General features: G+C 33.6%; 1 protein-coding gene and 1 pseudogene across 1 annotated transcript in view; both read right to left on the bottom strand.

Moving 5' to 3' along the window:
* Nucleotides 1-1,531: 1,531 nt before the first annotated feature.
* PCDH15 (protocadherin related 15) overlaps nt 1,532-27,963 on the bottom strand; it is an 874,042-nt gene continuing 847,610 nt past the window's right edge. The window contains exons 32-37 of the mRNA XM_046654051.1: nt 24,244-24,462; nt 22,028-22,036; nt 20,702-20,854; nt 18,247-18,252; nt 3,422-3,530; nt 1,532-2,395 (exon numbers count right to left, since the gene is read on the bottom strand). Of these exons, the coding sequence (XP_046510007.1) occupies nt 1,532-2,395; nt 3,422-3,530; nt 18,247-18,252; nt 20,702-20,854; nt 22,028-22,036; nt 24,244-24,462 (1,360 nt within the window). The remainder of the gene's footprint in view (nt 2,396-3,421; nt 3,531-18,246; nt 18,253-20,701; nt 20,855-22,027; nt 22,037-24,243; nt 24,463-27,963) is intronic.
* Nucleotides 6,202-6,330, bottom strand: LOC124236538 (uncharacterized; annotated as a pseudogene).

Genomic DNA, 27,963 nt, shown 5'->3' with positions numbered 1-27,963 from the left:
TTTCATACTCTCGATCAACAACTAACTTGATCATTCTTTTTCTTGCCCACTGTCAAAATAAAAATAACAATAGGTGAGTCATTATCAAAGGAATTAAAAGGGCAAAGATTACACTGCTTGCAAAATTCAAAACCTTTGATAGAAAGCCATCAAAGGTAAATAACTCAAGAGTGGAAGAGGGAAGCAACTCTTTATTAACGTCAGTTTATTTTCCACCAATTCTTCATTGATTTTAGACCTCAATATCTTCTGGAGAAAGGGTTGCTGAGTTAAGAAGGAGACATTTCAGGAAGTACTTGTATTCTTTTAGATCAAATTACTGCTCTACATGAAAAAAAAAAGCATATTATTTATATTTAACCAAGGATCTGACCCATTGTTTCACAGTTGTTGCACTCTTCAGGAAAGTTAAGGAATGTCCAGCATTAGCACATTCTGTTCATACTAATATTTCCATTCCCAATATTTTAAAGATATTTTTAAGCCCACATTATTCTAATTCCTAAATAATCCTCCATTGTTAACGAACCTTTCTGTGTAATTTAATGCATTTTTTACTTGAAATATTCTGGTTTTCTAGGTCATCCCACTTGGATATATGTCAACTTATAAAAACATCTTCCCATCCTGCATAATTTATTTAGTAGTACACAGAGTTGAAAACTCATTATTGTTAACTTTCCTTTAGTAAGCAACTGGAACACAATGGACATTTTCACAAAGTTATTTTTCGTTTATCAATGCACGTCAGAAATGGCAAAGAGAAGAGGTCAAACACTTCTAAGTTATTTTTAAAATAATATTACATTTTAGAGATATGTGAACTACCACTGCATTGTAGTAAGTAAACCATGCTTTTTGATTTCCAGATACATATTTCAAAATTATTATGTTTACTTACCCAGAAGAATATTTTATAACTCTTACAGTTCAATTTTTTTCTAAATTCACTTGAACTCATATCCAAAATAGAAAATAAAGGTATAATTTTTAATTTTGAAAAATGTATTTCATTTAACCCTTAAGATTTGAGAGTGCCAGCTACAAACTGCTTGAACATGTTCATGATATTTTTGCTAATACCTTTGCCAGCTGAAATGTACATGTATGCAAAAGTAGACTTTTAGAGATCTCATTTGTTGCAGCTTGTCCTAAGGATGTATTTTGTAAAGATGATATAAAAATCACATATAAATTCATATAGTCTATTCTAATAGGCAGGGCATCATGGATAACACATAATGCCACACTGCATTAAAAAATCCCACCAGAAAATATTAAATATTGATTAACTGATTGCATGTCTTCTAAATTACTAATATGGGAAAGACTAGTCAGTTTTACCCTAACATATTCTAATATACAAATTCATTTAGATAGCATATATATTCACTTTTCTGGCATGCTCCTAATCTTAGATCAAAATCAGGATCAATTTCCTCCCCTTCAAGTGTCATTTCAGAGAGCACACAGAAGGCACTGCACACAGGAGCACTCGTCACAGCAAAACCCCCACCTACTGTGATCTCTTTTAAAGTGCTGTGTTGTAACCTTCCGAGCTTGCTCTTGGAGACTTCTTGTGGTTGGCATTCTTGCTTGTGTCATACTCTGGTACCCGAAAGCCCCATGGACCTCCAGACTGACTTTCACTACTACTGCTACTACTGCCTGATTCTGACTCTTCCTCACTTTCTACACTCCTTTCCACTGAAGCTGATTCTGCACTGCCCTCCTCAGTGATGTCTTGAGATTCCAGGTCTCTTGGTTCTTCCACGGGAGCCAGCTCACTTGCTTCTCCTTCTGCTGGGTGTTCTTCTTCTTCATCCACCTGCGGTTCTTCTTCTGGTTCTTCAGGTGGCTCTTCTTTTCTCCCTTTGACTTCTTTGACCTCTTCAGCGACGGGCCTTCTTCTTGCAAGAAAAATGTTTTTCCTTGCCTTTTCTCCTTCTGACTCTGTGGATTCAGATTCTTCCGATTCAGGGGTAGAACTTTCTTCCTCCTCAGAGGGTGTCTCTGACTCAGACTCTTCTTCCGTCGTCTCAGACTCGCTGAACTCAGATTCTTCTTCACTGTATTCAGTATAGTCGCTTGAGGATTCCTCCTCTGATTCCACAGTGCTTTCTGTAGCTTCATCTTGGTCCAGAGTTAGTTTCAAATAATCTTTATCTTCTTCCTCGAGGCGTCTTTGCCACTCTTCCCCCTCAAGGTCAATGACGCCTCTTCTATCAGCTAGGCCTCTAACTTTCTTAAAAATCATGGGGAATATTCTGGCTCTCTTCCATGTTGTGTGCGTAGGCTCGGCTGCTGGTGGCTTTTCAATAGTGACAACTACTTCTTCCTCCTCACTAGGCTCTCTAATTTCAACTTTTGGTTTTTTAATTTTCTTTGCCTTTTCCTGAAAATCATGAAAATGCAATTGAAGTGTCAGCTGGGAGATGGTTATGATGTGACCTTGTCCCACATAAGTTAAGCATGAATGAAACTGTGGGATCACAGCTTCATGCAAGTTATATGACCAGTTTCAGAGAACCCATCTGTTCTCTGCTGTTTAGAGAGTGGGCTAACATACAGACAGAAGGTGATTAAGGTAGTGAATTATTTTATTTGGGTTTGTACTTTATAACACCAAAACCCAATGCTTTCTCATATTTTTCTTATTCAAAATTTATTTTGTATCTTAGATCAAAGGAGAAAGAAATAATCACTACTTCTTCCCTTTCCGAGTCCCATTTCTCAACTTTGATTAATAGTTTTATGTATTTTTTAACAAAATTTTAAATAATCAGGGAATTATAATCGCTTATCTGAATAGCTTATGTGAAATTTGACTATTTTCTTAATTTTGAACAGGGTAAAGCTACAGTGACATTTACTTGAGTTTTGTTTTTGGATAAATGTTCAAAGCAAATATTGCAGGCAAAGTAAAAGAATTTGATATAAATGACTCATGCTAATTTAAACATAAATGACAAAATTTCATTAAAAATATTAGTGGTAATATTTCATTTTTCTGTAGATAATTGAAAGATGGAGACTATAGTTTTTCACGAGTTTTAGGTATGCTAGACAATATGGAAACAAAAGTAACTGTTGTTTTCCAAAATACTTTTTAATATTTTTGATTATATTATTATCTTTATGGAGTAAAATGTAGGATTTTTAAAAATATCAATTTTATTGTGGCGTTATTGCAGGTGTTTGACATTTTATAGAAGAAAATAAATTAAAATTATATAAAAGTTAATTTTCTTCTATAGACAAGGCAATAAAATGGTCTACATTATCAAATTTCTATGGGAAACAAATTCTAAGTGAATAAGATTTCTGTTTTTTGAAGTATTTTGTAGCCTTCTATTCAAATAGGGCTAAAAAATTATATTCTTGGAATACTCCGCTTACATAAGAAAATTACAGTAATTACCTCTTCCTCCTCATATTCCTCCTCAGCTTCACCAAGCACCTCACCATATTCCTCTTGTCCAGCTGGTGGTAACAGACGACGGCGACTTCCATACTGAGGCATTTCATACCTGTAACAGAAACTTACAACTGTAAAAACTCTTTCGTGTGGTCCTTGTAACCACGACTGATTTCTGTTTTCTTCTTTTTCTTCATCATTCAATCAACAGATATTTATACAGCACCTATTGGGCTCCTTGTAAACTAGCTACAAAACCACAGGGTAAGAGCTACAATCTGATGACCAATGATTTTTGCCATAATGGTACCCTGGAACAACAATAAAAAGAGTCCAGTTATTACAGATTTAAGTTTTTGGAGAGACTAGAGTGAAAAGAAAGGCATATTGTTACTTAATTGAAGAATTTAGAGTACAAAATAGGTTCTTTCTAAAATTTTAATAGCTTATTCAGAACATAAAGTCTCTATCTTTATAAGAAAGACCTGCTTTTAATATGATCTGTAATGCTCTTACATTCCTCTACTGTATTTTTAGAAAGCAGTTAACTTATGTGTGCAGAAGTGACTTTTGAAATGCTTATTACTGGATTCTAAAGTATATTTTCTTAATTTCTCTTGGGCAAATCAGAAGGCTGACTGGTTAGATAAAATGTTGAACATCTCATGTGAAAGAAATGGCGAATTCAGGAATTGAGCAAATATGTTTGACTCTTGTTTCTCATTTAAATAATTTTGAATAATTTTTACTGCATTTTTAGAATTGTAGTCAATATCAATATAGAACATCAAAGTAGAACTCAATATAGAAAAATGGTTAAAACTTGACTGACACTGAAATTAGGTACATAATTCATTTTCAAAGATGAAACTGATGAAATGACATTTATAAAACAAATGCTAGTAATAATATCATTTAATAACTCTTTATTTCACTAAAATATCAAGATACTGAATAAAAAATCTAAAGATGTACCCATGCTCATAACTGTAATAATCTTGTCCATATTCCTGGCCAGGATCAATTCCAGACTCCATGGATAACTCCTATTGTTCAAAAAGAGAAATCGCATTTGAAAAGAAATTCTTATCACATTTCAGCTCAAAGTCAGATTTCCAGACCTAGAATTCGATGACTCTCAAGACACTCCTGCCAAAATAACTTTAATTACAAATGTTAGCTGAACATATTCAAATTTTTTTTTTTTTTTTTGGCTGTAACTATTTTGCAAGAAATAAATTTACATTATTAGAACTGAGGGAGTCGCAAAAGTAAATTTTTTTCTAATGGTAAATCTGTTAAAGATTACAGATGAGCATATTACTTGTTCTCGGATAACTTTTAAAACTATCAATAGGCAGTTAATATTTCACTCTATTCTAGCATACTATTAACAGACTTTAGCCCTGAGGCTAAAATTATAACATTACTTTCAACCTTGTTTCATCTTCCTGAAAAACAGTTTTCTAATACCCAGAGCACTTCTGTTCATCAAAACTACTCTTATGAAAGGATCTGATAATAATCATTTATCCTAATAAAAATTATGTTATGTTATGTGATATATCCCAAGGATGTTTACATTTTAAACATACTGCTAATTCTCGATTTATTTTTTTTTTTTTTAAAAAGAAATTTGTCAGAACAGGGGTGCTTTCAAGGTTTACAGTTCTAAATTCTAGACAATAGTGATTTTTGTCATTCTACTCATAGAAGGATGTTTTTCCTTAAGCATACATCTGAAACTGGTTTTTAAATAACTATTAAATTTAATTTCATTATTTTTCTCTTTTTAATTTTATTTTAACATTTAAGTAGGCTGAACTGCAAAGGTTAACCAAATTAATTTTGCCTTGAAGTAAGAAAAGGGAAGGAGGAAAAATATAGATATCCACAGGAAAATGGTTATCTATTTCTAAGATCATCTATTATTTATAAGAATTAGTTTTGTTGATCCAGGTACAGTAACAAGTCAGAAAAACAATGTCCTTAGGGGGCTCAAATGTATCATTTAAAAAGTGTGCAAGTTCACAGTCTGCATGGCAGATAAGGACAAAGACCCTCACTTGTGCTTTGACTGGCAAAAATCATTTTAAAAAACTTGAATTACCATAGTTGCCAAAATCCTAGTCAGAAAATGTTATCAAAAGTCTGGATTTTGATTTGAAAAATAAAAAGATAGCAAGACTGGGCTCGTATTTTTCCATGTCATGAACTTAGTTGGTGGTACTACTCCTCAGAGTAATCATATTTTCTCCTGGGTGCTACTGTGTCCTCAACCACGTTGTTTTCCATCTATTCTCATAGTCATCATAGCATCTCCCATCTGCTCTTTTTTTACATCTAATAAACTCTATTCATTTACATGACTTCCCTCGATATTTCTTTAAATTTGCAATCCCTCTACTCTGCTAACGCACTATCTGATGACCTTGCAGTTTGGCATGCTTTGGCAGGGACATGGAGCCACTGGAACTCTCACACACTTCAGGAGAGATTATAAATCAGCAAACTCGTTGGAAAATTTTTGGCAGTAATACTAAAGTCAAATATATACATATCCTTTCACAGAAATTCAATACAGTGGAGTTTATATGCCCAACATAAATGTGCACAATTGTGCACCAAATTGTGTACATCATTTGTAGCCAAAAACTGGAACCAAGGAAAAGTCCCTGAGATAAACACACTACTACATCATACAACAACAGAGATGAATCTGTCAAACAGAAAGATGAGCAAAAAAAGTCAGGGACAAATGAAACATCTGATTCTATATTATTCTATTTATATAAACTTCAAAAACACACAAACTAATATGTGTGTTAGAATCCAGGTTTAAAGTTTTCAGTTCACAATAATTGTGCCTTGGATAAACCTCATTGGCTCCAATATTGCCACTGTGCAACAAATGCCTAAATTTAGAAAGAAGCAGTCCTGTCATTTGTGACAGCATGGTTGGAACTTGAAGGTATTACGCTAAGCGAAACAAGTCAGACGGAGAAAGACAAATACTGCATGGTATCACTTACAAATGGAATCGAAAAAATATAAAAATAAAAAGTCAAACATAGAAACACAGAGTAGATAAAAATGGTTTTCGGGGGCTGGGAGAAATAGGGAGAGGTCAGAAAAAGGGTAAAAACTTTAGCTATAAGATGAGTAAGGCCTGAGGATCTAATGTATAACATGGTGACTACAGTTAATAACACTGTATTGTATAGTTGAAATCTCCTAAGAAAGTAAAACTTAAATGTTTTCACCAAAAAAACATGAATATGTGAGGTGATAGGTGTTCTAATTAGACGAGGGGAATCTTTCACAATGTATATGTCTATCAAACTTGTCACAATGCACACTTTAAATATCTTACAATTTTATTTATTAATTATACCTCAATAAAGCTGAAATTGAAAAATATATATATATTGCATTAAATATGTATCTGGGGGAAAAAAAGGAAGACACGTGAGTGGTTAGGAAAAGGAGAAATAATATCTGAGTGTTGACGTGAAGGGCTTCTGGAGAGCTAGCAAGGCAAATGCCCTTTAAAAATTCACCCAGCTGCACAGAATGATTTATACACATTAATGTCTGTAGTTTTATTTCAACAAAAAATGTTTATTATAGGAAAGGGGGTGGGAACTGAGGTCAAGAGACCAATAAGAAATTGGGACAAAGTTAAAGTCTAAATTTAAGTTATTCAAACTAAATACCTTAATGTAATTATACTGGTTTAAATGAAGCAAATAGATCTCAGAACCAATACTTTTAAACTGCTTGGCCAATGCATGTTTAATCTAATGCATACAGGGACTGAGAAAAGGCTGCCAAATGATTTTGAAGTTGAAATGTAAATGTCCATCAACAGAAGAATGGATAAAGAAAATGTGGTACATACATACAATGGAATATCATACAGCCTTAAACAAGAAAGAAGTCCTGCCATATGCCACAACATGGATGAACCTTGAGAAGATTATGCTAAGTGAAATAAGCCAGCCACAGAAGGACATATCATGTTGCATGATTCTACTTACATGAAGCATCTAAAATAATCAATCCCATAGAAGCAGAAAGTAGAATGATGGTTGCCAGGAGATGGAGAGAGGGGGAAGCAAGATGAAAAATTTCTAGAGACCTGCTGTGCAGCATTGTGCTTAGAGTTCACAATACTGTACTACACACTTAAAAATTTGTTAAGAGGAAAGATTTCAAGTTATATGTTCTCACAACAATTAAAAACAAAAATGGTTTTGAAATTGAATTCTAATAACTTTTAGCAATAATAAAAAACGAATATTTATGGAAACACAATGCAACCTAGTGGATATCAGAGTTTAAAAGTTAGAATCAAATAATTTTCTTTATAGACATATTCTTTTTTCATAAAGGCAGGACAAAGGTCAGCTCTTGTGAACTACAATATGTATCTGACATTAGATGACTTTAAAATCATAAGAAAAGGATAGAAGCAACTGGAAAGGAACCAGTAAACTTGATGCTTAACTCAGTCAGTCACGTTGCGGTCTGAGTTGGGCAGGGAGATGTAGGAGCTAGTAGAAGGGAATAATCTGAAGGGTCCCATTCGGATTCTCATACCACCCACTACTGAAGGGCGGGGAATCATCCTTTCAGGAAAAAAAAAAAAATTGTTTTTGAGGAAGGATGTGATAACCGTTAAGATCCCTGAGTCGGCCTGAACCGATAGTATGGGCCAGCTGGCCCTTTTTGCTGCCCCAGGCAGTCCCTTGTTGCCCTTAGCAGGTGAATCCTAGATTTAGAAAATCATGCTAAGTAGCATCCTAAAAAGTGATTTTATGGGCAGATCAAACATTTAATGTTATTTTCAAAATCCATTGTCCCCAACCACACAGAGAAGACATAGAATTAATTTAGTATCTTATTGACCAAAGCATAAATATTTATATAGATGCAAACCAAACCAACAATAACTACCATTTACCTAATTTCTTTTTATTACATTCCAGTTGCTGAGCTAGGAGCTGATAGGTTCAATATTACTGCCAACATTCTACAGAGGATGAAATTGATGCTCAGCAGGCTGCGCGTTTTGACTAAGGGTTTGCATCTAGGAATTGGCATTTGGACTTTTGAGTTATCTGATTCAATAGTCTATGGAGATGTCTCCATGGAAATTTTTGCTAAAAATTTACAAAAGTTGAATATTCCTGCCACTCAACCTCCAAATTTTAGGAAATAAATTCTAACCACAAAATGCCTCTCTTTAGCAAAGTTAAGATTCTGTGGTTAAGAAAGAGGAATAATTTTTTGTAAGTGGAGCTTGTAAAATAATAAATTTGTCAAAGGAAAAAGACATTTAAAGTTAACATTACTTTTTAAATTTTTAAATTTAGGCAGTATATAAACATGATAAGTGAAAATGAAATGCAGTCATTATATAACTCTGAATATCTTTTTCTCATTGCAGAAGAAAATGTCATGGACATTTGAAATAGACACATGCCCAAAGCCAGTATTTTGAATCACATGAAATGATTAAATAGCCCAATTTCTACTTTTTGTTATTTGAGCACTGATGTCAGCATCCTTTCTTCAAACTTTTCCTAATCTAAATCTGATCTCAGGAACAGTTCTGATGAATCTAGGTTCATTAAGACAAGTGACTGATCAGGTTCACGGACTGATTTGTTCAAGGATATCCTATTTTTAACAGGAGCAAAGTTCTTATTTGTCTCATTCCCAGAGAGTGAAGCTAAAAATTTGGAATTTTAGCCACCAGCAAACAGTAGGGAAAAGATTTGCATGCCTGTTTATTTATTTAGTTTAGTTTAAAATCCCTTTTCTCTCTCGTAAAATTATGCCATGTTGGCCGCCACCCACTCTGCTACACGTAAGATGAACTTTAAAGTCACACGAGTTATTGTGAAGACTCAGGTTAAAAAGAGAAAGGAAATTGATACCTCTGGTTTAAGAAGAGAAGGTCTCAGTAGTTGTTGTTGCTGCCAAAGGAAATTAAAATAGAAAAAGATTTAGAAAATAATTCAGGTGGAAAAAAGTAGATCATGATTGAAAAGAGAGAAAAAAAGGCGACAGGTTAAAACTGGTTACTTTGAGATTATGACTTATTATTCATGTGATAGCTACCAACAGCTTTAAATAATATTTTGACTAATTATTTACATTGAAACCTAAAATATTAAAGAATTAATCTGTTTTAATTGCATCATTGTTTTAATTAACATCAAAGTTAACCTTAATAAATAAAAATCTATAAATAATTTTTTGGATTAAGCTTCATAATGCAAAGAGTCATTTATGGTTCTAAAAGCACCGTAAGTGTCACATAATTCTCTATAACAAGTTTAACCTTGTTTTATATTATCCCTCTTTTTTTCTCCCCAATCACATCAAATGTAATCAGGTTCGTTAGGAAGAAGGGAGGAGCGCACAAAATAATGATACAGTTGTAACATATTCGTCATATTTAAGACTTCCTCCTCATTTTTCTTTTTATCAAAATTTGGATTGCTTGCACTAAAGAATTAAGCGTGTTTTCAGAAACTTTTCTTGTATTTAAGGAAATTGTTCTTCCTCAGATTTTACAGGCATCAGTGCCCACTTCACCCATATTTATCTTCAGGAAACAGTCTCTATTGGTCTCTTTCATGATAAGTTATTTTAACCAGATGGAAACAAGATACACAATTCAAATTTTAAGTTATCAACTCTTTGGGAGCAAGTAGTTACATAACACAAACGAAAAAGTAAGCATTGGGAAGGTTGACAGAGAAGTTCTAGAAGATAATCCCACCAATGAACCAACGTTTGAAATGGCCAGCAGAACAACTATTTGACCAAAGGGATCGATTTTCCATGACACAGCTGTTAATAAGTTAATCTAGTTAAGGTATTCATTTGAAGGGGGGGGAAGTTGAAGTTAGAGATATTCTGATTCACTCTGTTAGCTATTATAATTACTGCTGAAAACCAGTTATTTTTAAAGGCATTCATCTTGATTTCCAAATAATTTGGGACTTAACGCGTTGTAAACTATCAGCCAATTAGGTCATATTCTTATTTCATTCTCTTGACTGAGAAGCTGTATGCTAAACTGTACTAGCTTCTCAGCGACTTCATGGATGACACCACTTACAATATGGCTAGCCCAATATGTTGGCCGGGATGCCCAATATGTTAACTGAAAGTCAAATTAACACAATAAAAAAACCAAAGCTTTCTAGTGGTCCAACTTTTTTTTTTAACTCTTTAATGTTGTCTCAAGCTCTAATGTGAGGTAAGATCCCTGGACTGATAAAAAAGTATAAAAGTTAAGTAATCTTACAGTTTCTAAATTGGGTTTATAGCCTTAGAAAAATAAATTTGGGAGAATGTCACAACATTGAGTAACAGTAATTCAGGAAAAATAAGTTTATCCTTGAAAACGTAAGGAGTTGATCCTTTGTTCACCTGTTGAATAACAGACTTCACACCCCCAAACAAAGAAGCAAGAAATAGGAAAGAAAATAAATAGCATAGCACACGTATAAGATCTTTTGAAATAAAGGAAAATACCTTAGTTTTGAAAAAATGTAAATCAGTCCTGCCTATAATGCAAATATTTTCCTAGTAAGCTTGACATAACATAACACCATAAAGCCCTTACCTCGGATGCATAACCTCTCCTGCAAGGCAGAAATGAAGAAATCAATATTAAACATCTTGGATTTTCAGCGTCAATAAAATTATAGATAAAGGTGTTTAAAAAAATCTGAGAAAAACTGAGAAGGTCATTTTTACCAAAAGTTGTCTCAGTGAGAAATATACTTTGTGGCAGTACTAAGACAGGAGAATCAAGGTTTCACGCCTGCATTACTAAAAATAATGGTCACCCCAACACTCATTCCATATGAACCCCAAACCATACAAATCTATTTTATCTCAATGGTATGTAATAAAATGCTTTGATTATGTTATGAACAATTGGGACAAAAAATATTCTATATCATCTCTGCCCTACACAAGTCTTGATACATATAACATACTCATTTGGGGAAAATATGTGTTACATACGTGAAAAACATATCGGGTACAGGGAAAAAATTCTCTCCACGACTAGAAGATATTCTTCCAAATGTTTGTAAGGCCTTTTTTCAGTTTGTGTCAATTTATTTTAAAAATAATGAATGCAAAATTTTGATTAGCTTTTAAGGGTCAATAACATTATTAGACATGAAGTGAAAATGCTTTTAGATATACAACAGGCAAACACTCAATATTATATCAAGATTGAAAAAGCACATGGACTACAAGTTGGTGAAACATTTGACTGTACTTGAGAGGGAAAAAAAGTATAGAATGTTTTCAACGTTGAATGTCACTAATTATGAAGACCTTTTATTTATTATTCATTAAAAAATTGACCTAAAGTATTAAAACTGTGGTGTGGATCATGCTATACGAAATTAATGAACATCTGTGACGAAGATTTATTGTGAAGAGTTACATATACTTTCACACTCCAACCAAACAATCTTGGTGGAAAATTTCTTTAAAAAATTACAAGGCCTTCTCAAGATAAGTCTACTTATCTGCAAGCATCTTAAGTGGTTAAGGCATTGTTGATGGAAACGGTTGGTAATAACGGTAATGTAATGCATACTTAATCTTATCTGCAATTTATTACTTGAAATGGTTCTGTGGTGAGTTTTTCAGAGTTCTTATATGGTTCTGTCAATAGTTATGGGAATGATAATTCTTCTAGAGTATTTAGAAATGTAGACATTTTTAACTTTCACTTAATTTGTATCCTACAGAGATAAAGTAGAGAAAGCTCATATTTAGGTTTTAATAATGACAATTGAGTCACACATAACATAAAATGTCCAACTGAAGTTAGATTTTAATTTCTTGGGTATTTAAACTGCCTCTTTTCATTAGCAATATTTTACAAAAATGTGGAAAATAAAATATCAACAGATGCACTATACTGTTTCCATTAACTTTTTGTTATTTGTTTTCGTTTTTTTTCTGTTTTAGCTCAAAGGCAAAAAGTGACTTTGAAGAGGTACACAGCAGAGTCAACATGTATAATTATCCATGTGCTTTCAATTAACATGACTTTCTGTTAGTCCTTATCAAAGCAGGCATATAATGATGTACATTTTACATAATTTATATCCAAGATGTAAAAATTATTTATTTTATACCATTTGTATGTATTACAGTTTACTTTTAAAAATAAGGAAAATGAATAGTAACCTGTTTATGTCTTTTAAGAAAGTATCTAATAACTTCTTATGCATTAATTGGAACCTAATAAATGCAGAAGAAAAAAATTTGTTCCTTTTCTAGAGGCCAGATGCCAGGTTGTAGGGTCTTAGGGGTTGAGGGGAGGAATAATATTTTGGCTTGTGTACTCAAAGAATATTTGCAGGTCTCATATAGAAGATACTCAAGTTGACTTTTATGATGATGCTGGGAATCTCTAAATATAATGTGTCAGTAAAAGACTAGATTAAATATTAAACATGGGTATGGATATTTCATTTTAAAAGTTTAAAATGCACATAAAATGTTGGGGTTACACAAATATTATAAAAATGTTATAGAAAAGGGCAGGGTAACAATTAGTAAGGCTATAGGTATCTACACAAAATTGTTGTTTGGATTTCTTATAACATTTCTTTGGTAATTATTTAGAGATTTCATTTTCAAGAAATTCTAAGGAATTATCAGGGAATTTCTTTCACATTTCGAAGAAGTTGATAGAAAGTAGCTTAAAAAAAACACACACTCATATTAGAGGCTTACACAATTGTCAATAATACCTTGTCAGAGTCCGTCAAATAGCACAAGTTCTCATGCATATGACCAGAAGCCAACAAAAACTCCAAAGGAAGTTTTTCAGTGAAAGAGAGAAAAAAGTCACATTCAAGAACCCCAAGAAAGAAATGACTCTTGATTTGGATGAAAAGACTCTAAAGTGGAGGAGCCAATGACAATAATTAAATTTACACATTGCTTTTTTATCTGATATTGCTAATTAGGGACGCCAGACCAAATTCTTGAAGAAATGTCACATAATTTAAGAGCTGAACTAAACCTTTGAAATGATCTGTTGAAGGCCCCTGAGCCTTTATTAATATGCCTAGAATAGCAATTATCAAGCAAGACTTTTGCCTATATTTTGGAATTGTGCTTTTTTCTGTGCAGACATATCTTCTAAAATATTAAAACTGCAGAGCAAAAGAAATATGTAAAATTGTATTCAAAGTGAAGATTTCCAGTAAATAAAAATTATTCCATGTGTTATATGGGAAAAGCAAAGTAATTACTTGGCGGTTAAGTGTAGCTTTCATTAAGAAGCTAGGAAGATAAGAGTCAGCTTAGCTGAAGCCTTTGAGAATTTAAAAAGTTGAGCTCTAAGATACAGAACAATTACAACTACAGAAATTGCCTCCTAGAATACAAATTTTTATCTTCTTTGCCTGAAATAAAGAGTAAAGGTGTATATAAAACTGGTGACAGTTCACCAAATATATTCTTTCTTGATTTCTACCAAAGTTTTTATATTTCATTTATATACTAATGGCTAAATTTGGATGATTTATTCATAGTAATTAAAAATAACTAGGAATGAAGTCAGTAATGCACTTTTCTAAAATTTTAATGGACAAGTATTTTATATTACAGAAAATATTTATAATTTTCATCAAATGAAATAGCAGTAACTGAATTCATATGAGATAAACATTTGTAAACATTTACTTAACCTTCTTTTGATGAAACTGATTAGATTGCTTTTATTAAACTGGAGATGAATATTTTCTTGGAAGGATAATTGAATGATAAAATTATAATTAAGGAGATGATACAGTAATGTGGACAAGCAAAACTAAACAGCACTTTCGACATATTTGGGAAGAATGAAATTTCTTATGAAAGTCAACAACTCAAGATTTATTTTCATTATAAAGAAGGGAAGGGAAAGCACAATGGGAAAAAATAGATTAAAACAGCAATTGAAAAAAGTCAAAGATTTATCAAATGTATAAGCATACTAGTAAGATAAAAGCAAGCCAGAGTAAAAGATGTTCTGTAAGAAAACAGATAAATACATCTCATAGCACCTGGGGTTTATTTTGGAATCGTCTTGTCTGTCATCTCCTACATTTCTAGACACATAACATTTTACTTTATGGTACTTCTTCTGATCAAATACATAGGCATCAAGGAAATAACAGAACCTATGATATTATTTCTAGCTTATTTGTAACAGTTTGCTTTTTTCCTGGAACACTCATATAAAACTATGATCAAAAAGTTAACGTAAAAGTTACTGCATTAACATGAGAAATAAAAATCATTGGTTTAAACTGGATGTCTAACTTTCATGCCCATATATTCCCAGAAAAGTAGATTGATATTACTTACTTTTTAAATAAATGTAGACAAATAATGCTACTTCGTAGTTAAGAAAATTAAGGTAAATCTATAATATGAGTTAGTAATGATGAAGTTAATAATCTTTTAAATTAAAAATGAGGAAAAAACAGTATTGCATTGAGTTTCGGGTAAAAGAATGGAATCTTCTTCAATGTTCGAATTTGCCTTCACGTGAAGACTACAGTTAACAAAAGAATTGTTCAGTTAAAAGAGGAAAAGCAACATTAAAGTGAAGTAGATTGACCGTGAGACTGTTTTTCAATTCCCTCGACAATATTGTGCAAATTCTCCTGGTTTTGCTTAGATGCCATTTCCATATTTGTTACCTCTGAAGGGCAACTGGTTTGAAGTTTTGAGATGTGTGTTGGTGGATAGTTTTTTTCTATTCGACTGTACATGTTAGCTACTGACTTTTCAAGTTCTGCTAAATTTTTAATATGCCTGAGGATGCCTTTTGGTTCTCTTTGAGGATCGGCATTACACGCTGCTGTTGGTGGTGATAACCGTATCACAGAGGACTTCATTTCCTTGGCTGATGTCACGTTGACAGTGGATTTAACAGCTGGCACACAAACACACTTAGTGGATGGAACTGAAGTTGAAGGAGGTAGTGGAGAAGGAAAAGGAGGAGGTGGTGGAGGAAGAGAGGGAAGTGAAGGTAGAAGAAGTAGAGGAGGAGAAGAAGTAGGGGGAGGAGAAGGCGGAAATGAGAGCGGGAGAAGTGGAGGGGGAGGAGGAGGAATAGAAGGAGGAGAAGGAGGACAGGAAAGAGCAAAAGGAGTAAAGACAAGAGGAGGAGCAGGAGGAGCAGGAGGAGGAGGAGGAGGAGGAGGAGGAGGAAGAGGAGGAGGAGGAGGAGAGATGTTTGGTGGATGGGGAAGATTTTCGAAAACGTTCCTTTTGGTTTCACCAGTCAGCATACAAGTGGCTGTCTCTCCCCTAAAGAGTGGAGAATTTAAAATGCAAGGCATTGAAGGAGAAAGTTCCAAGGAACAGTCAGCAGGAGAAATGACGTTAGGTTCTGATTTGAGTTCCACACTTCTTGAAACAGTTGGCAAAGTAGAAAATGAGGAGTGAGACCAAGGAGAGGAAAACGAAGAGTCTGAAGACAGAGATTTCAGCTGTTCTGTTCCCCGGATAATCAGTGATTCACCTTGCCTTATTTCCTCTTTCTCGGTCAAATTTATATCTTCAGCTGTAAGCACGGGATTACTGCTACCTCTTCTGTTTGGATAGGTTCCACTGCTTTCATTTTCAGCTCTCAGCCTGTCGTTTCGTTGTTGCTCCAGATCTATGGTTTCTGGTCTATTGGGAAGTTCCCAAAGTCGTCTCCTAGGTAAGCAGACTGGCTGATTCCACATCCTCTGAACCTTTTCTCTTGGGCCCCTCAAAGACTCATTCGTGGCTTGTGTTTTGCATAAAGGTGAGTCTACAAAATCCGTCTTTAGTGAAAAGTCTGAATTTGTTGATCTTTCATCTATATTTTCCTTATAAAGGGTATTGTGAGTACTTAAGGCGTCCTCATCAGATACCAATGTGAGTTTTCTTGCAGACTTGGGTTGGTTATTCTTAAGTGATCCATCTATGAGAGCCTGCTTGTGAGCCTCAATAGTATTGGAAGAAAAGGGTATCACAACGTGCTGATGTTTCCTGTCTTCCGAGACTGACTTATTTCCCCTGCTTTGTTGGAAATGGTAGAGAAGGAAAAGACTTGAAAGAAAAGAAGATAATGAAATGTAAGGAAACAGGCTGTGACATAGCTTTCAAGAGAAAGATGTTTTTATGGCTCTCATTACCACTTCAAAATATAAAAGGCCAAATAATACTAATCTATCAAAGCAAGACATTACTTTCATGTCCCTGTTCTCAAAAACGCAGGGCAGGAAAAGCTTGAAAGCTGTGAGTAGCATGAGAAATTTTCATTTTTTAAAAAATGTGTCAATCTGTACACTGAGTTTTTTTCAGTTAGTTTGATACAGCGAAGTATCCATGACCACACATGGCACTTCCCTTAAGTATAAATCACTATTCTCCAAATTGTGCCAGCATTTTGGCTAATGGATTCATATCCTTTGCATTGGTTGAGGATGCTCAGAGCTGACTGTTTTGGGGAAAGGATCCTTAGCTGTATCTGATTCAGTAGCTGTCCACTATCTCTCATCTCAGTAACTCTGTCCTGGAGCTAAAAGTACTCTCCTAACTGAGCTAAAGCTTGCAAGAGAATACAGAAAGAGCTTCTCTATTCTCCAGATTAAGAGAATTAAAGCCCCCAATGACAGACGGGAGAATTTCTCTCCTAGAGTTTAAAATCACAACTGAGAAATTGAATTTCTGCTAGAATCTTGACAGAGATCATTTTCTTCTATTTCAATTTTATGCCTAATCAGTTTTAAAATATTATAAATATTACAAAGAGGAAGAGGGGCTGTTGGTGTTTCTTTTGAACATGATCTGGATCAAATTATAGTCAAGACTCACTTTAGTGAAAAGGTGTATGTTAATATCACATAGTTGTGATATCCTTGAAAGATTTGCTCATACATGGACACTGAGTCATAGTGGCTGTGAGTCATAAATAAAACAGATTAAGGCAAAGAGCACAAATAAGTGCTTCTAATGAAAGCATTGGGACCTCTCCCCCAGAAACGTTGGGGGACTTGTGGTTTTGAATAGTCTCTCATTAGACTTTGCTCTCAAGCTCAAACAGAATAACAGATTTATTATTATTATTGCTTAATATTTACCCACAGAGCATGAAATAAAAGAGAAATATGTTGAATAAAAATTAAACAGCCACATTGAAAAGTTAGGAATGACCAGGGAGGCAAGAAAACAATACATAAAGCCAAAGTTGTTATTGTGTCATTTTGGCAAAGATGTAAACTGCACGAGAGAATTCTCACAGGGCGACCTGGGGTATCAGGACCACCTGAGTAATTCAGAAAGTGCAGGCCGTTTGGATTAAACGGACAGCAAACACTTACTTTTCCTGATCTTGAAAAGTCATTTTTTTAAAAACAAGCTTGACATTATATAGCAGTTGTTTTTGTGTAGATCTGTTCTTGGTTTAATTTGTCTTGGAAAGAATTATCTATATAATGATACCACATCCCTTTTGACTGAAATATATCTATAAATATTTTTAACAAATTAAAAAGAAGTTCGAAACGCCTCTTGGTAGGCACAGGTGCTCTCACTGCGAACATTTGTTTAAACTCACGCGATTTCAAGATATCAAAAGAGAATGAAGTGTGGAAGATATAACTTTCTTTTTAAAAGGAAATGACTCCAAAATAAAAGATGAAGAGTATCGTATACAGAGTAAAAAAGCACTTAATCTATGCTATTGCATCTTTCGTTTCTAATGCCCTTGTATTAGAATGATATTATTTACTTACTTATGCCTACGTATCCACAGGTGAGAAAGAGAAAACATGTGATAGAAAAAAAAAGTTTTAACTATAGTTAATTTGAGATGATTATGAAAATACTAACAGGACGTCTCTTTAAACACTTAATATGTATATCCAAAAAAGAAAATGCATGTTTTTATATTTTCTTTGTATTTATTCATAAGAATAATATATGATGTTTTAGATTAAATCATATGACATTTATTTGGTTGTCTTACCACATAAAATTATACTTACCCATCTATTTCCCATACATAGGTAAAATTCACCTCTATTAAACAGGGATAATTTCAATCCCAAAAGAGAAATTTTAAATGAGATTCTAAGAATTGCTTCTACGTCTTAACAGAAAAATTGGTTCACACTGATTTATAAAGAAGATGTAAGTATTGTTTGGAAGAAAGAAAGTAAATATACAAGTACTATGATGATTATTACAGAGAATTGTTAAGTTCACATGAAGTAAATAATTACTTCATGAAGCTTAATTTTCAAAATAACCTTTGATTTTTTTTTAATTTTAAAAAACATTTGACAACAATTCATTTGGAGCTAGTTCATTTTCTAGTAACTTACAATTAGAATCCCTGTAAAAAGGTTTTGAATAGATTAAGTTAAACATTTGCTAAAGATAAGTAAATGTGCAGAACTTAAAATACTTCAATAAACACATATTAGAATTCCAAAACCTCGACCAAGTCCACCACGATATTTCAAAATATAAATAGTCCTTAAGTGTTGCTATTTGAAAATTATCAGCATCAAACTACACTGATTCCAGATGATGTTGCAGTATACCTGCTTTTGTTAAAGAAAATGAATATATAGCCCTCACTAATTTCATGAAAAACACACAACTTTACATATAAATCTTTTTTAGTTTATACACTTTTTTGCTGGAGAGCGGTGGTTAACATAATCAGTGAGAATCAAATGATATTGGCTCAATTCCTACATTCACCAAGAATTCAAAAAAACACCATCATTTTCAACTTATAAAAAAATGAAAACAAGCTATATTTAAAGCATGAATGCTGTATTATATTATTATTTTAGAAATAGAATGTCAAGCAGTAAGTTCAATTTTAGCTTTAAAATATATAACATTAAAATCAGTTTTAACATTTTTAAAACTATTCTTAACATAACCTGGTATAATAGTATTAATATAGCAAATAATATTGATAAATACGTTTAAAACCAGTTTTCCTATTAAAAGGTAAATTTCATAATTTTTGAGGCTTGCTTTATTCCTACTAGTAAATGCTACAAGTGTAACACATTAGAACAATGTGTTTTAGTCCCTCGACTCCACCAAATTCCAGTTAATAAAAGGTTTACTGAATTTAAGTTAGTCATATTCAAAATTTTATAATATCCTTGGTTGTTTTACTTTTTTTTTTTTTAAAGATTGGCACCTGAGCTAACAACTGTTGCCAATCTTCTTTTCTTTTTCTGCGTTTTTCTCCCCAAACCCCCCCAGCACACAGTTGCATATTTTTAGTTGTGGGTCCTCCTAGTTGTGGCATGTGGGACGCCACCTTGACATGGCCTGATGAGCGATGCCATGTCTGCACAGGATCCTAACCGGCGCAACCCTGGGCCATCGAAGTGGAGCGCCTGAACTTAATTAACCGCTCCACAGGACAGCCCCAACATTTTATATCCAGAAATAGTTACTCTTGAATCTTAAAAATATACACAAGTTAAATATCTCCAAAAGGAATCAGATTTTGAGGGCAGCATCATAGACACAGCTGTGAAGTCTTTTAATAATAATTTAAAAGTCTCTTTCAAACATGATGATTTAATGTTGCTTAGAGATTCCAAATAGTATCAGAGAAATACTAAGCCATCACAGCAGTCTCTTTTGAGGTGAGTATAACGAAAAGAACATTCTCTAAGTGGCTGGGTATTCAACATTTATTCTTTATTTTCATTCAGATTTTAATTACTCTTTTGTGACATCCTAAAATAATATCTTAAGACAGTCTATGATTTTGGACCATGAATTGATTTTTGATTGCCAAGTAGGAGTTGGCCTTTGATACCAAATCAGGAATTACTATTTCATGATTGTGCTTTGTTCTCATTTCCTGGAGGAAAAAAAAAATTCAGAATCTATTTTTAATTGTGGGAAAAAAATATCTGCATGATTCTGAAGGTTTAGAATTTAATATAATATTTAAGATATTCTATGCAAATGTGCCCTCAAATCGAATATTTCCTTCTCTTACTAGTTTTTTTTAATCTTTTTTTTTTGTTTGTTTGGTTTTGGTTATCACTTTTCAATTTAACTTTTCTTAGATTCTCATCTTAACAATTTCCTGTTTAAAAAGTGTAATAAAAGTAACTGGCTGTAAATTGTACTTCCACATCAGGGTGAAATTCAATACTCACCACACATTTACTTCTAAAAGTCCCCAGATGGTCTACTTACATTGTGCTGTCCCCAAGTTCTTCATAGAGATGCACACCTGGAGGTGGCGGGGGTGGTGGGGGGGCGGCCACGGGTGCGGGGGCAGGCGCTGCTGGTTTAGCCGCGGGCATGGCGGACTGGATTCGTGCTGTCTTGGTGCACTCAGCCTGGCGTCTTTGGTAAAGTAAGGATGTTTGGGAAAACTCATTTTATAAATCACATGCTTGTCAATAGGCTACCTTTTAATAATAATGTACAGTTAAGGAAACAATGTTAAAAAAAATCTTTTACACAAGTATTTGAACTTATAAACTGATGGAATTACAAAAGCATCCCCAAAGGGTATCATTTCCTGGTACTCGGTTCCCCATAGTTCTTTAAAATATTTACCCCTTGAATAACAGGTAGAATTCATTAGAAATATTTGCAGATTTAAATGATAATAGGATAAAATACAGTTTTCCTGGGCTGGCCAGTGGTGCAGCGGTTAAGTGCACACGTTCCAATTCGGCCGCCCTGGGTTTCACTGGTTCAGATCCCGGGTGTGGACATGGCACCGCTTGGCACACCATGCTGTGGGAGGCGTCCCACGTATAAAGTAGAGGAAGATGGGCATGGATGTTAGCTCAGGGCCAGTCTTCCTCAGCAAAAAGAGGAGGATTGGCAGCAGATGTTAGCTCAGGGCTCGTCTTCCTCCAAAAAACAAAAAATAGTTTTCTTACAAAGATATACTATTTTATAAAACATAGTATAAATAATAATAGTTTCAAAGGGAGAAGGGAAAACATTTATAAAAATGTGATTGATAGTTGGTAGTTGTTTAATGGGTCTCTTTCATAATGTGAGGCATACAGAAGATAATTTGCCTTTATCATTCATCTTCCATCTATTTAAAGCTATTTTATTTAAAGGTGATTTGAAACATTTTTGACATTAGTTTACAGAGGCTGTGTACATTTAGGAGTGAGATTTGGTTGTCTTTCATTTCCTTTGGATTCCTAGAAGTGTCTGTGATTCCTGCATCAGAGCTAGGATCCTCTTTTTGACTCTCCTGGATCTTGATTGTTAATTCCTTCCTTAAAACCAAGATCTCAAAAGGTAGAAGCTACCAAGCAAACCGCCTTTTTCACATTGCCTCTCCTTGTATCCAATTGTGTAAAACCAGCTCAATTCTATACACGCTAAACCACAAGGGAATTTGAACTAAAAAGTCTATGCCTACTGCAAATACAAAACAGACGAATAATGCATGGGCCTGCGCAGGTTGACTACTTTATCAGTATTACCCAGAGTTTCTCTTTTCACATTACATAAAATCATGTACAGAATATTAGTAATTATACTTACACTTTAAACCTGTTTGGGAAAGCAATGAATAAGAAAAAAGAGAAAGCTACATTAGAAATATTGCATTCATAATATTTTAACATCTGATTTATTCTAAATTATGAATAATTTACTGGTTAAACACATAATGACATAGACTTAATGACACAGTAGGAAAACTAAGTATTTCAACTCGTAAGTAAAAACGGTGGGCATTTTATTATTACTGTCACAGTCATACAAGCTGTTAAAACCTTCATTACAGGAAAACAAAGACATGAACTAAATGGAATAAGAAAGACTGGATTAAAACATGGATATGGGAATTTCAACCCTCTATCATGGATAGAGAAATGGAATATTAAAGATGATTCGATCTTTATCATTGGCTTCTTGGTTTACTGAGCTTGAAGAATATTAAAGGAATGGAGTCAGGCAGCAAGCTCTCGGCCTCACTTTGAAGCTGAAACTGGAATTGGAAGGTGCCACTCCTAGGTAGTGAATTCATGACACTTTTTTTCATGTTTGTTTCTTAGTTTTGCATGCATAGTGAATTTCAAAGATATATCTTAATATAAAGAATAACCATCCATTTCAATCTTACTTACAAGCAGCATATGAGGGTACAAAACTTAGATTTTTAAATATTGGAATTTTACTTTGAAACATGGGCAGTGCAAAACTCATTTTGTTTAATTCTGTTAATCCATCAAAAGCAGCAACTAAAATTAATTCACAGAGTATTGAGCTGATTACTGAACTAAAAAATAAATAATGCATCTACAAAATGTTCAAATATTAAGCATCTTCATTCTTTTTGTTAAATTTCAAGCCACTGAGTATAACATCCAGGGTGCTTCGGTTTTGATAATTGCATTAGGAGCCAAATGTAAGAGGTTTTCTCACTGATATTATTGCTAGCAGGATATAATAAAGCTGTTTTGGGAAATAGTGGGATGAATAAGAATAATATAGATCAGATTTAACATGAAAATTAATATTGGGTTGAAGACAATAATTTAAAACAATTTGTCCAGTATTGTTTGTTCATTGGCTTTAGATTTGATATATCAATTGATTTTTTAAGGATATTCTGGACTGTAATATATCAACCTAGATGTTATATTTGCAACTTCACATTGCTTATGTGATGGAAAATATTCCTACAGCATTTTCATGCAGAGCGTAACTTTCAACTTTCAGGTTGGAATTACCTTACTTTAATTCAAAAGAAAATTTTCAGTGTTAGGGAACAAAGATAACAGTATAAGAATACATAAGGACTATTTTAGTCCTTTCCCTGTAGATATTTTAAATGATGAATTCTACCATTATTCCTTACTATTTGTTATGTCAGTAGTTTATGTGATTTATGATTCCCATCTGTTATTTATTTTCATCTTGTGGCACCCTCGAGCTACCTCTCTTCTTAACCTATTCCCCATTTTTTTCCCCAATCATTGTCAATAGGGATACACTTAAAATGTATAGCCTTCCTTCACAAAGGTGCCCCATACCTCAAGTCAAATAAGGAATAGCTGAGTAGCCTACATCAACTGTAGATGTTTAAAATAGTTATAATTACTTGACTACTTTGAAAGGCCTAAATAAGAATAATACAAATATTTTAAATGGACGGATTTGCCTATAGGAACCAGAAAAACTTAAGGCATGTACAGCCAAAATATGCTGTCAGATGTTACGATATACGTTCTAGTAAAGCTACCCAAGAAGGAAGAAGCCATATAGAAAATTACATATGGCGTGCTATAATTTTTAAATGATTTTTCCAATGCTGATCATCTGCACAGAGATAAATTTAACAACATAGATAAAAAAAACTATCATGACAATGTAGTTCGGTTACAGACCTGCCTTGGGAACTGGCCGAAATGAGTATCTGCATATGACATTCTATTACCTTTCCCCCAAGATGCCCATTACTGTCTCTCCCAAGGCTCTTAAACCTGATGAAGAGCATAAACAAAGCCACAGGAGCTAACCTAATATTCCCATTGGATGAGATTGTATTAAGAGCACAGGAACACTGAGCCATTCATGAAAAAATGTACTGGGAGTTTGTATTGTTTCTCCTTAAAGGAAACTCATCTGGCACAAGAAGGATACCGCCATCTCAGAACAGTTGCACCAGCAATATTTTATAACTACAAAGCCATGTTACCAGAGATGGTTCCCTATTGAGGAACTACCCACATTTAGCATCCATGAATACTTACTGTCTGTAGCTGACCAGAACCACCAAGATGGCAGGAATACAGCAGAGGATGATGATGAAGGCCAGAGCCAGTAAGGCCCCTTCTGTGTAGCCTAGACTTTCTCCTCGCTTTTTAATACTGGTCACTGCCTCTGGAGTCCGGATCTCCAGAATGCGTCCTCCTTCGCCATAGTACGGCTGAAAGTCTTTGTTGATATCCAGCAGTTTGCCATCCAGAAATCTTTATTGGTAGATAAATAGTAAAATCAATCATGTTAGCAGAGAAAGGTCTTTTTTTAAATAAAATCTTTTTGATAATATCTTTTAATATTTTCTTCAATTGAAACACAAGCTGAGACAGAAGTCTTACAATAAATAAGAAAAGCATACATAAAAAGCAAGAGCAATTAAAAGACTAATTACATGCCCCAAAAGTATCAATAATAATGATCCTTAATATGCTTTCAGTTTTGAGAAAGGTAATTATGAATATCATGAACTTAATAGCACTATGTTGAGATTATTTACATTATCAAGTTATTCAGGTGGAATAAAAATACAATATTCTAAATTATATAGCATAATTTAGAATTATATTCTTGCATTTTATCTCCTTGGGTCCTCGGAATAATCCTGTAAAGCAGAGCATTACGACACTGAGTTACTGCAGACCACAAAGCTACTTGGTTATGGAAACAAATCTGAGACACCAACTCAAGCCTTCAGACTCAAAGTCTCTATTTGTGTTCCACCAGACCATCTTAATGTCGACACTTTCAAACCTCAAACCAAAATAACGTTTTATGGGCAAGGGGTGAACAAATTAAAAGGTATTTTCTCTTAGAAAGAGAAAACCGAATACATGATACAGTTAGCAAATCAGTGTAGGCAGCCGGGATGACAGGAATTGGTGATCAATTAATCCAGTAGTTCTTGCAAACCCTTCCTCTAAATCCTGCAATTCCAGTCATGGGCATTGCATTGGGGAGAAGAATCAAGAAATAATTGTTACCAATTTTATTAGAATGAACAATTTTGTTACATATTTTATGCTGTGATTAACATGTAATTATTTTTTCAAATTTCCTTGGGAATGTTTGAACAATTCTTTACAAATCCTACAATATTGATGCAACAATTATGTTCTTAAAACCACAAAACCAGAACATGTCTTAGGTACTTTTTGAATTTTTAAAGATTTTTAGCTATAAAGGTCAAATGTCTTACTATAGAAAATTGGAAAACACAAAGTAGTTCAAAAGCAAAATTACTCATAGACCCACAATGCAAAGATAACCACTGCTAACATTTTGGTATCTACAAGACTAATCATTTTTTTTGCTATTAATAAACAGTTTATATATTTGTGATTTTACAGCATACATAAAGTAAAAAGGATTATTTTAGAAATTTATTTATTAATATAAAAATACCATACAAATGTTGGAAATACGGAAAACACAAAGAAATGTGAAAGAAAAAATTAAAATGGCCCCAAATATCATCATTAAATGATAACCAACGATGCCACGCTTGTGCATCTTAGAGTCTATTTTATGCTTTTTAATACTTTTTATTCTAATTTTCCAAGTGCATGATGACTTTAAATCTAGTTAACACACTGTTCATAGCTTATAGCTTCCATATAGAAAAAAATACAGAAACGCCTAATAGATATGAATTCCACTGGGTGGTGTATTTGTCTTGCAGTTGAAGAAACCTAATGGCTCAGATAATTCAATTTTAGTTTTAAAGCTACACACCTTCTAACTTAAGTTTCCATAGTAGAAGGCAATTAGAATGCTTTTTCTCTTTTTACAAATATCCCTTTGTTGATGAAAAATATACTTTTTATAGCAATTTTCCTAGGTCATTTTTAGACGTGTTAATAAATACAATAAAGGTTTAACCATTTTTCCAAGTCCCAGAATAAAACAGTAAAACTTTTTGTTTGAATTGTTTATCAGACAAAGAAAGAAATTCCAAACAACGTAGATTGTGTTATGTCACAAGAAATATATTATTAGAAACTGGGAAGGATTAGAAACAGAGGAAGACCATTAATTGCAGGAAAAAATTTACCCCTGTTGTGAAGAATCCACTTGATTGATCACAATTCTATTGGATTCATGCATTTGATATCCAAACTACCTAAAGGAAAATTTTTGGTAAAGTTAATTTGTTAGTCTTTTTACACTATAATGGCTCCATCACATTACAATGGCTCCATTATATGCATTTCGGTAGATTTCTCAATTTAGGTAAATGTCGTAAGTATCTGTTTACTAGAAGAGTTGATCCCTTTTGAACCTATACCTGATCCAGAATATCTTTCTTTTTGTTTTACACGTGCACAACAATTTGCCTAGGTAAAATTTCTTGTCATAACATTTTTCCTTAAAGTATTATGGATTTGATTCTATCACCTTTTGGCATTTTATCATGCAGGTAAAATGTGTAAGCCTTATCTAATTTTTGTTCTTTTATAATTGTCATTTTTATTTCTGTTTCAATGGTTTTAAACATATTGAGTTACTTTTCCAGGACACATGATAACCTTTTCATTGATTTTGCCTGTAATGGAATGAAATCTTTTTTTATGTTTTTTTTTCTGCTTTATCTCCCCAAACTCCCCCTGTACACAATTGTATATCTTAGTTGCAAGTCCTTCATTTTCTGTTTTTATTTCTGTGATAACTGCTACAATTTTTTACCTCAGAGAGACCTGCTATTATTGGGTTGTATCTTCATTGTCCTCTAAATATAGTTTTATCTCTTTTATAATCTTTTCTCTTTTTGTTCATTTTCTTAATACGCTATGAGCTTCTTATGTGTATACTTCATGCTGCCAATTTATTTTTCAGATGTTTTCTCATTTCAGGCAAGGTTGAATCCAGACATTCAGTGGGTTTTAGGGAGATTTTCTCCCTGAGATGGAAGAATTGGTCTGAAGAACCTTCAGGCTTTTGCTTTATACTTTTTCTAATTTCAGAACTGAGAAGTCTACTGTCTCCTAACATCCATGGAGTCCTTGAAGAAGAAATCTAATTGGTGATCCCTGAAATGTGTGCTAACCCACACTCAGTCAGTGTGAGCAGAGGAATGACATACTCCAATTGGCCTGAGGGGGGAGGCACTTCAAAGTGCACCACCATGTTGGAGAGTGTCAACTATTACCATTCTCTCATGGAGTTCTTTTACCAGAATCAGGGGAAGGATTCAGGGCATGTAAAACACACCCTCCATTTTACTGTCCCCTACTGTCTTGCTTTCTACTAAAAATGTTAAACTGTTTTCCACAGGAAAATATTTCCAGAGATGTATCGTACCTCTGAGTCATCAGGATGTTATTTCCTTTCCTTTGTTTTTCAGTATTTTTACTGATCCCATTTTCCCCTTGCTTACTTATCCTAGAAAGGAGGTAGATCCGTCAGATTCAATGAAGACATGTGATTTTCTCTTTATTCTCATCCACAATTTACTTAGCTGCTGGTTGAAAACCCTTGTTAAGTCTAAGGGCGTGGTGCACAGATCCCTTCCGAATATCTAGCCAACATTAATTGATTTCTGCTCTGTTTTCCTGAAATGAAATAAATTCCTACACCAATTCCATGTGTTCTGATTTACTCAACTGTTGGAGCACATGGGAACACATATTCCTGCCTCCATTAACTTGTGATGAATACAAGTTTCAAAGTACAATGTGTAACCAGCAGTTTACTCCATTTTACCTTGATGATTT

This window comes from Equus quagga, chromosome 2 (assembly GCF_021613505.1).
Source record: "Equus quagga isolate Etosha38 chromosome 2, UCLA_HA_Equagga_1.0, whole genome shotgun sequence".
Lineage (NCBI taxonomy): Eukaryota > Metazoa > Chordata > Mammalia > Perissodactyla > Equidae > Equus > Equus quagga.
This window is presented reverse-complemented; position numbering and strand designations above follow the sequence as displayed.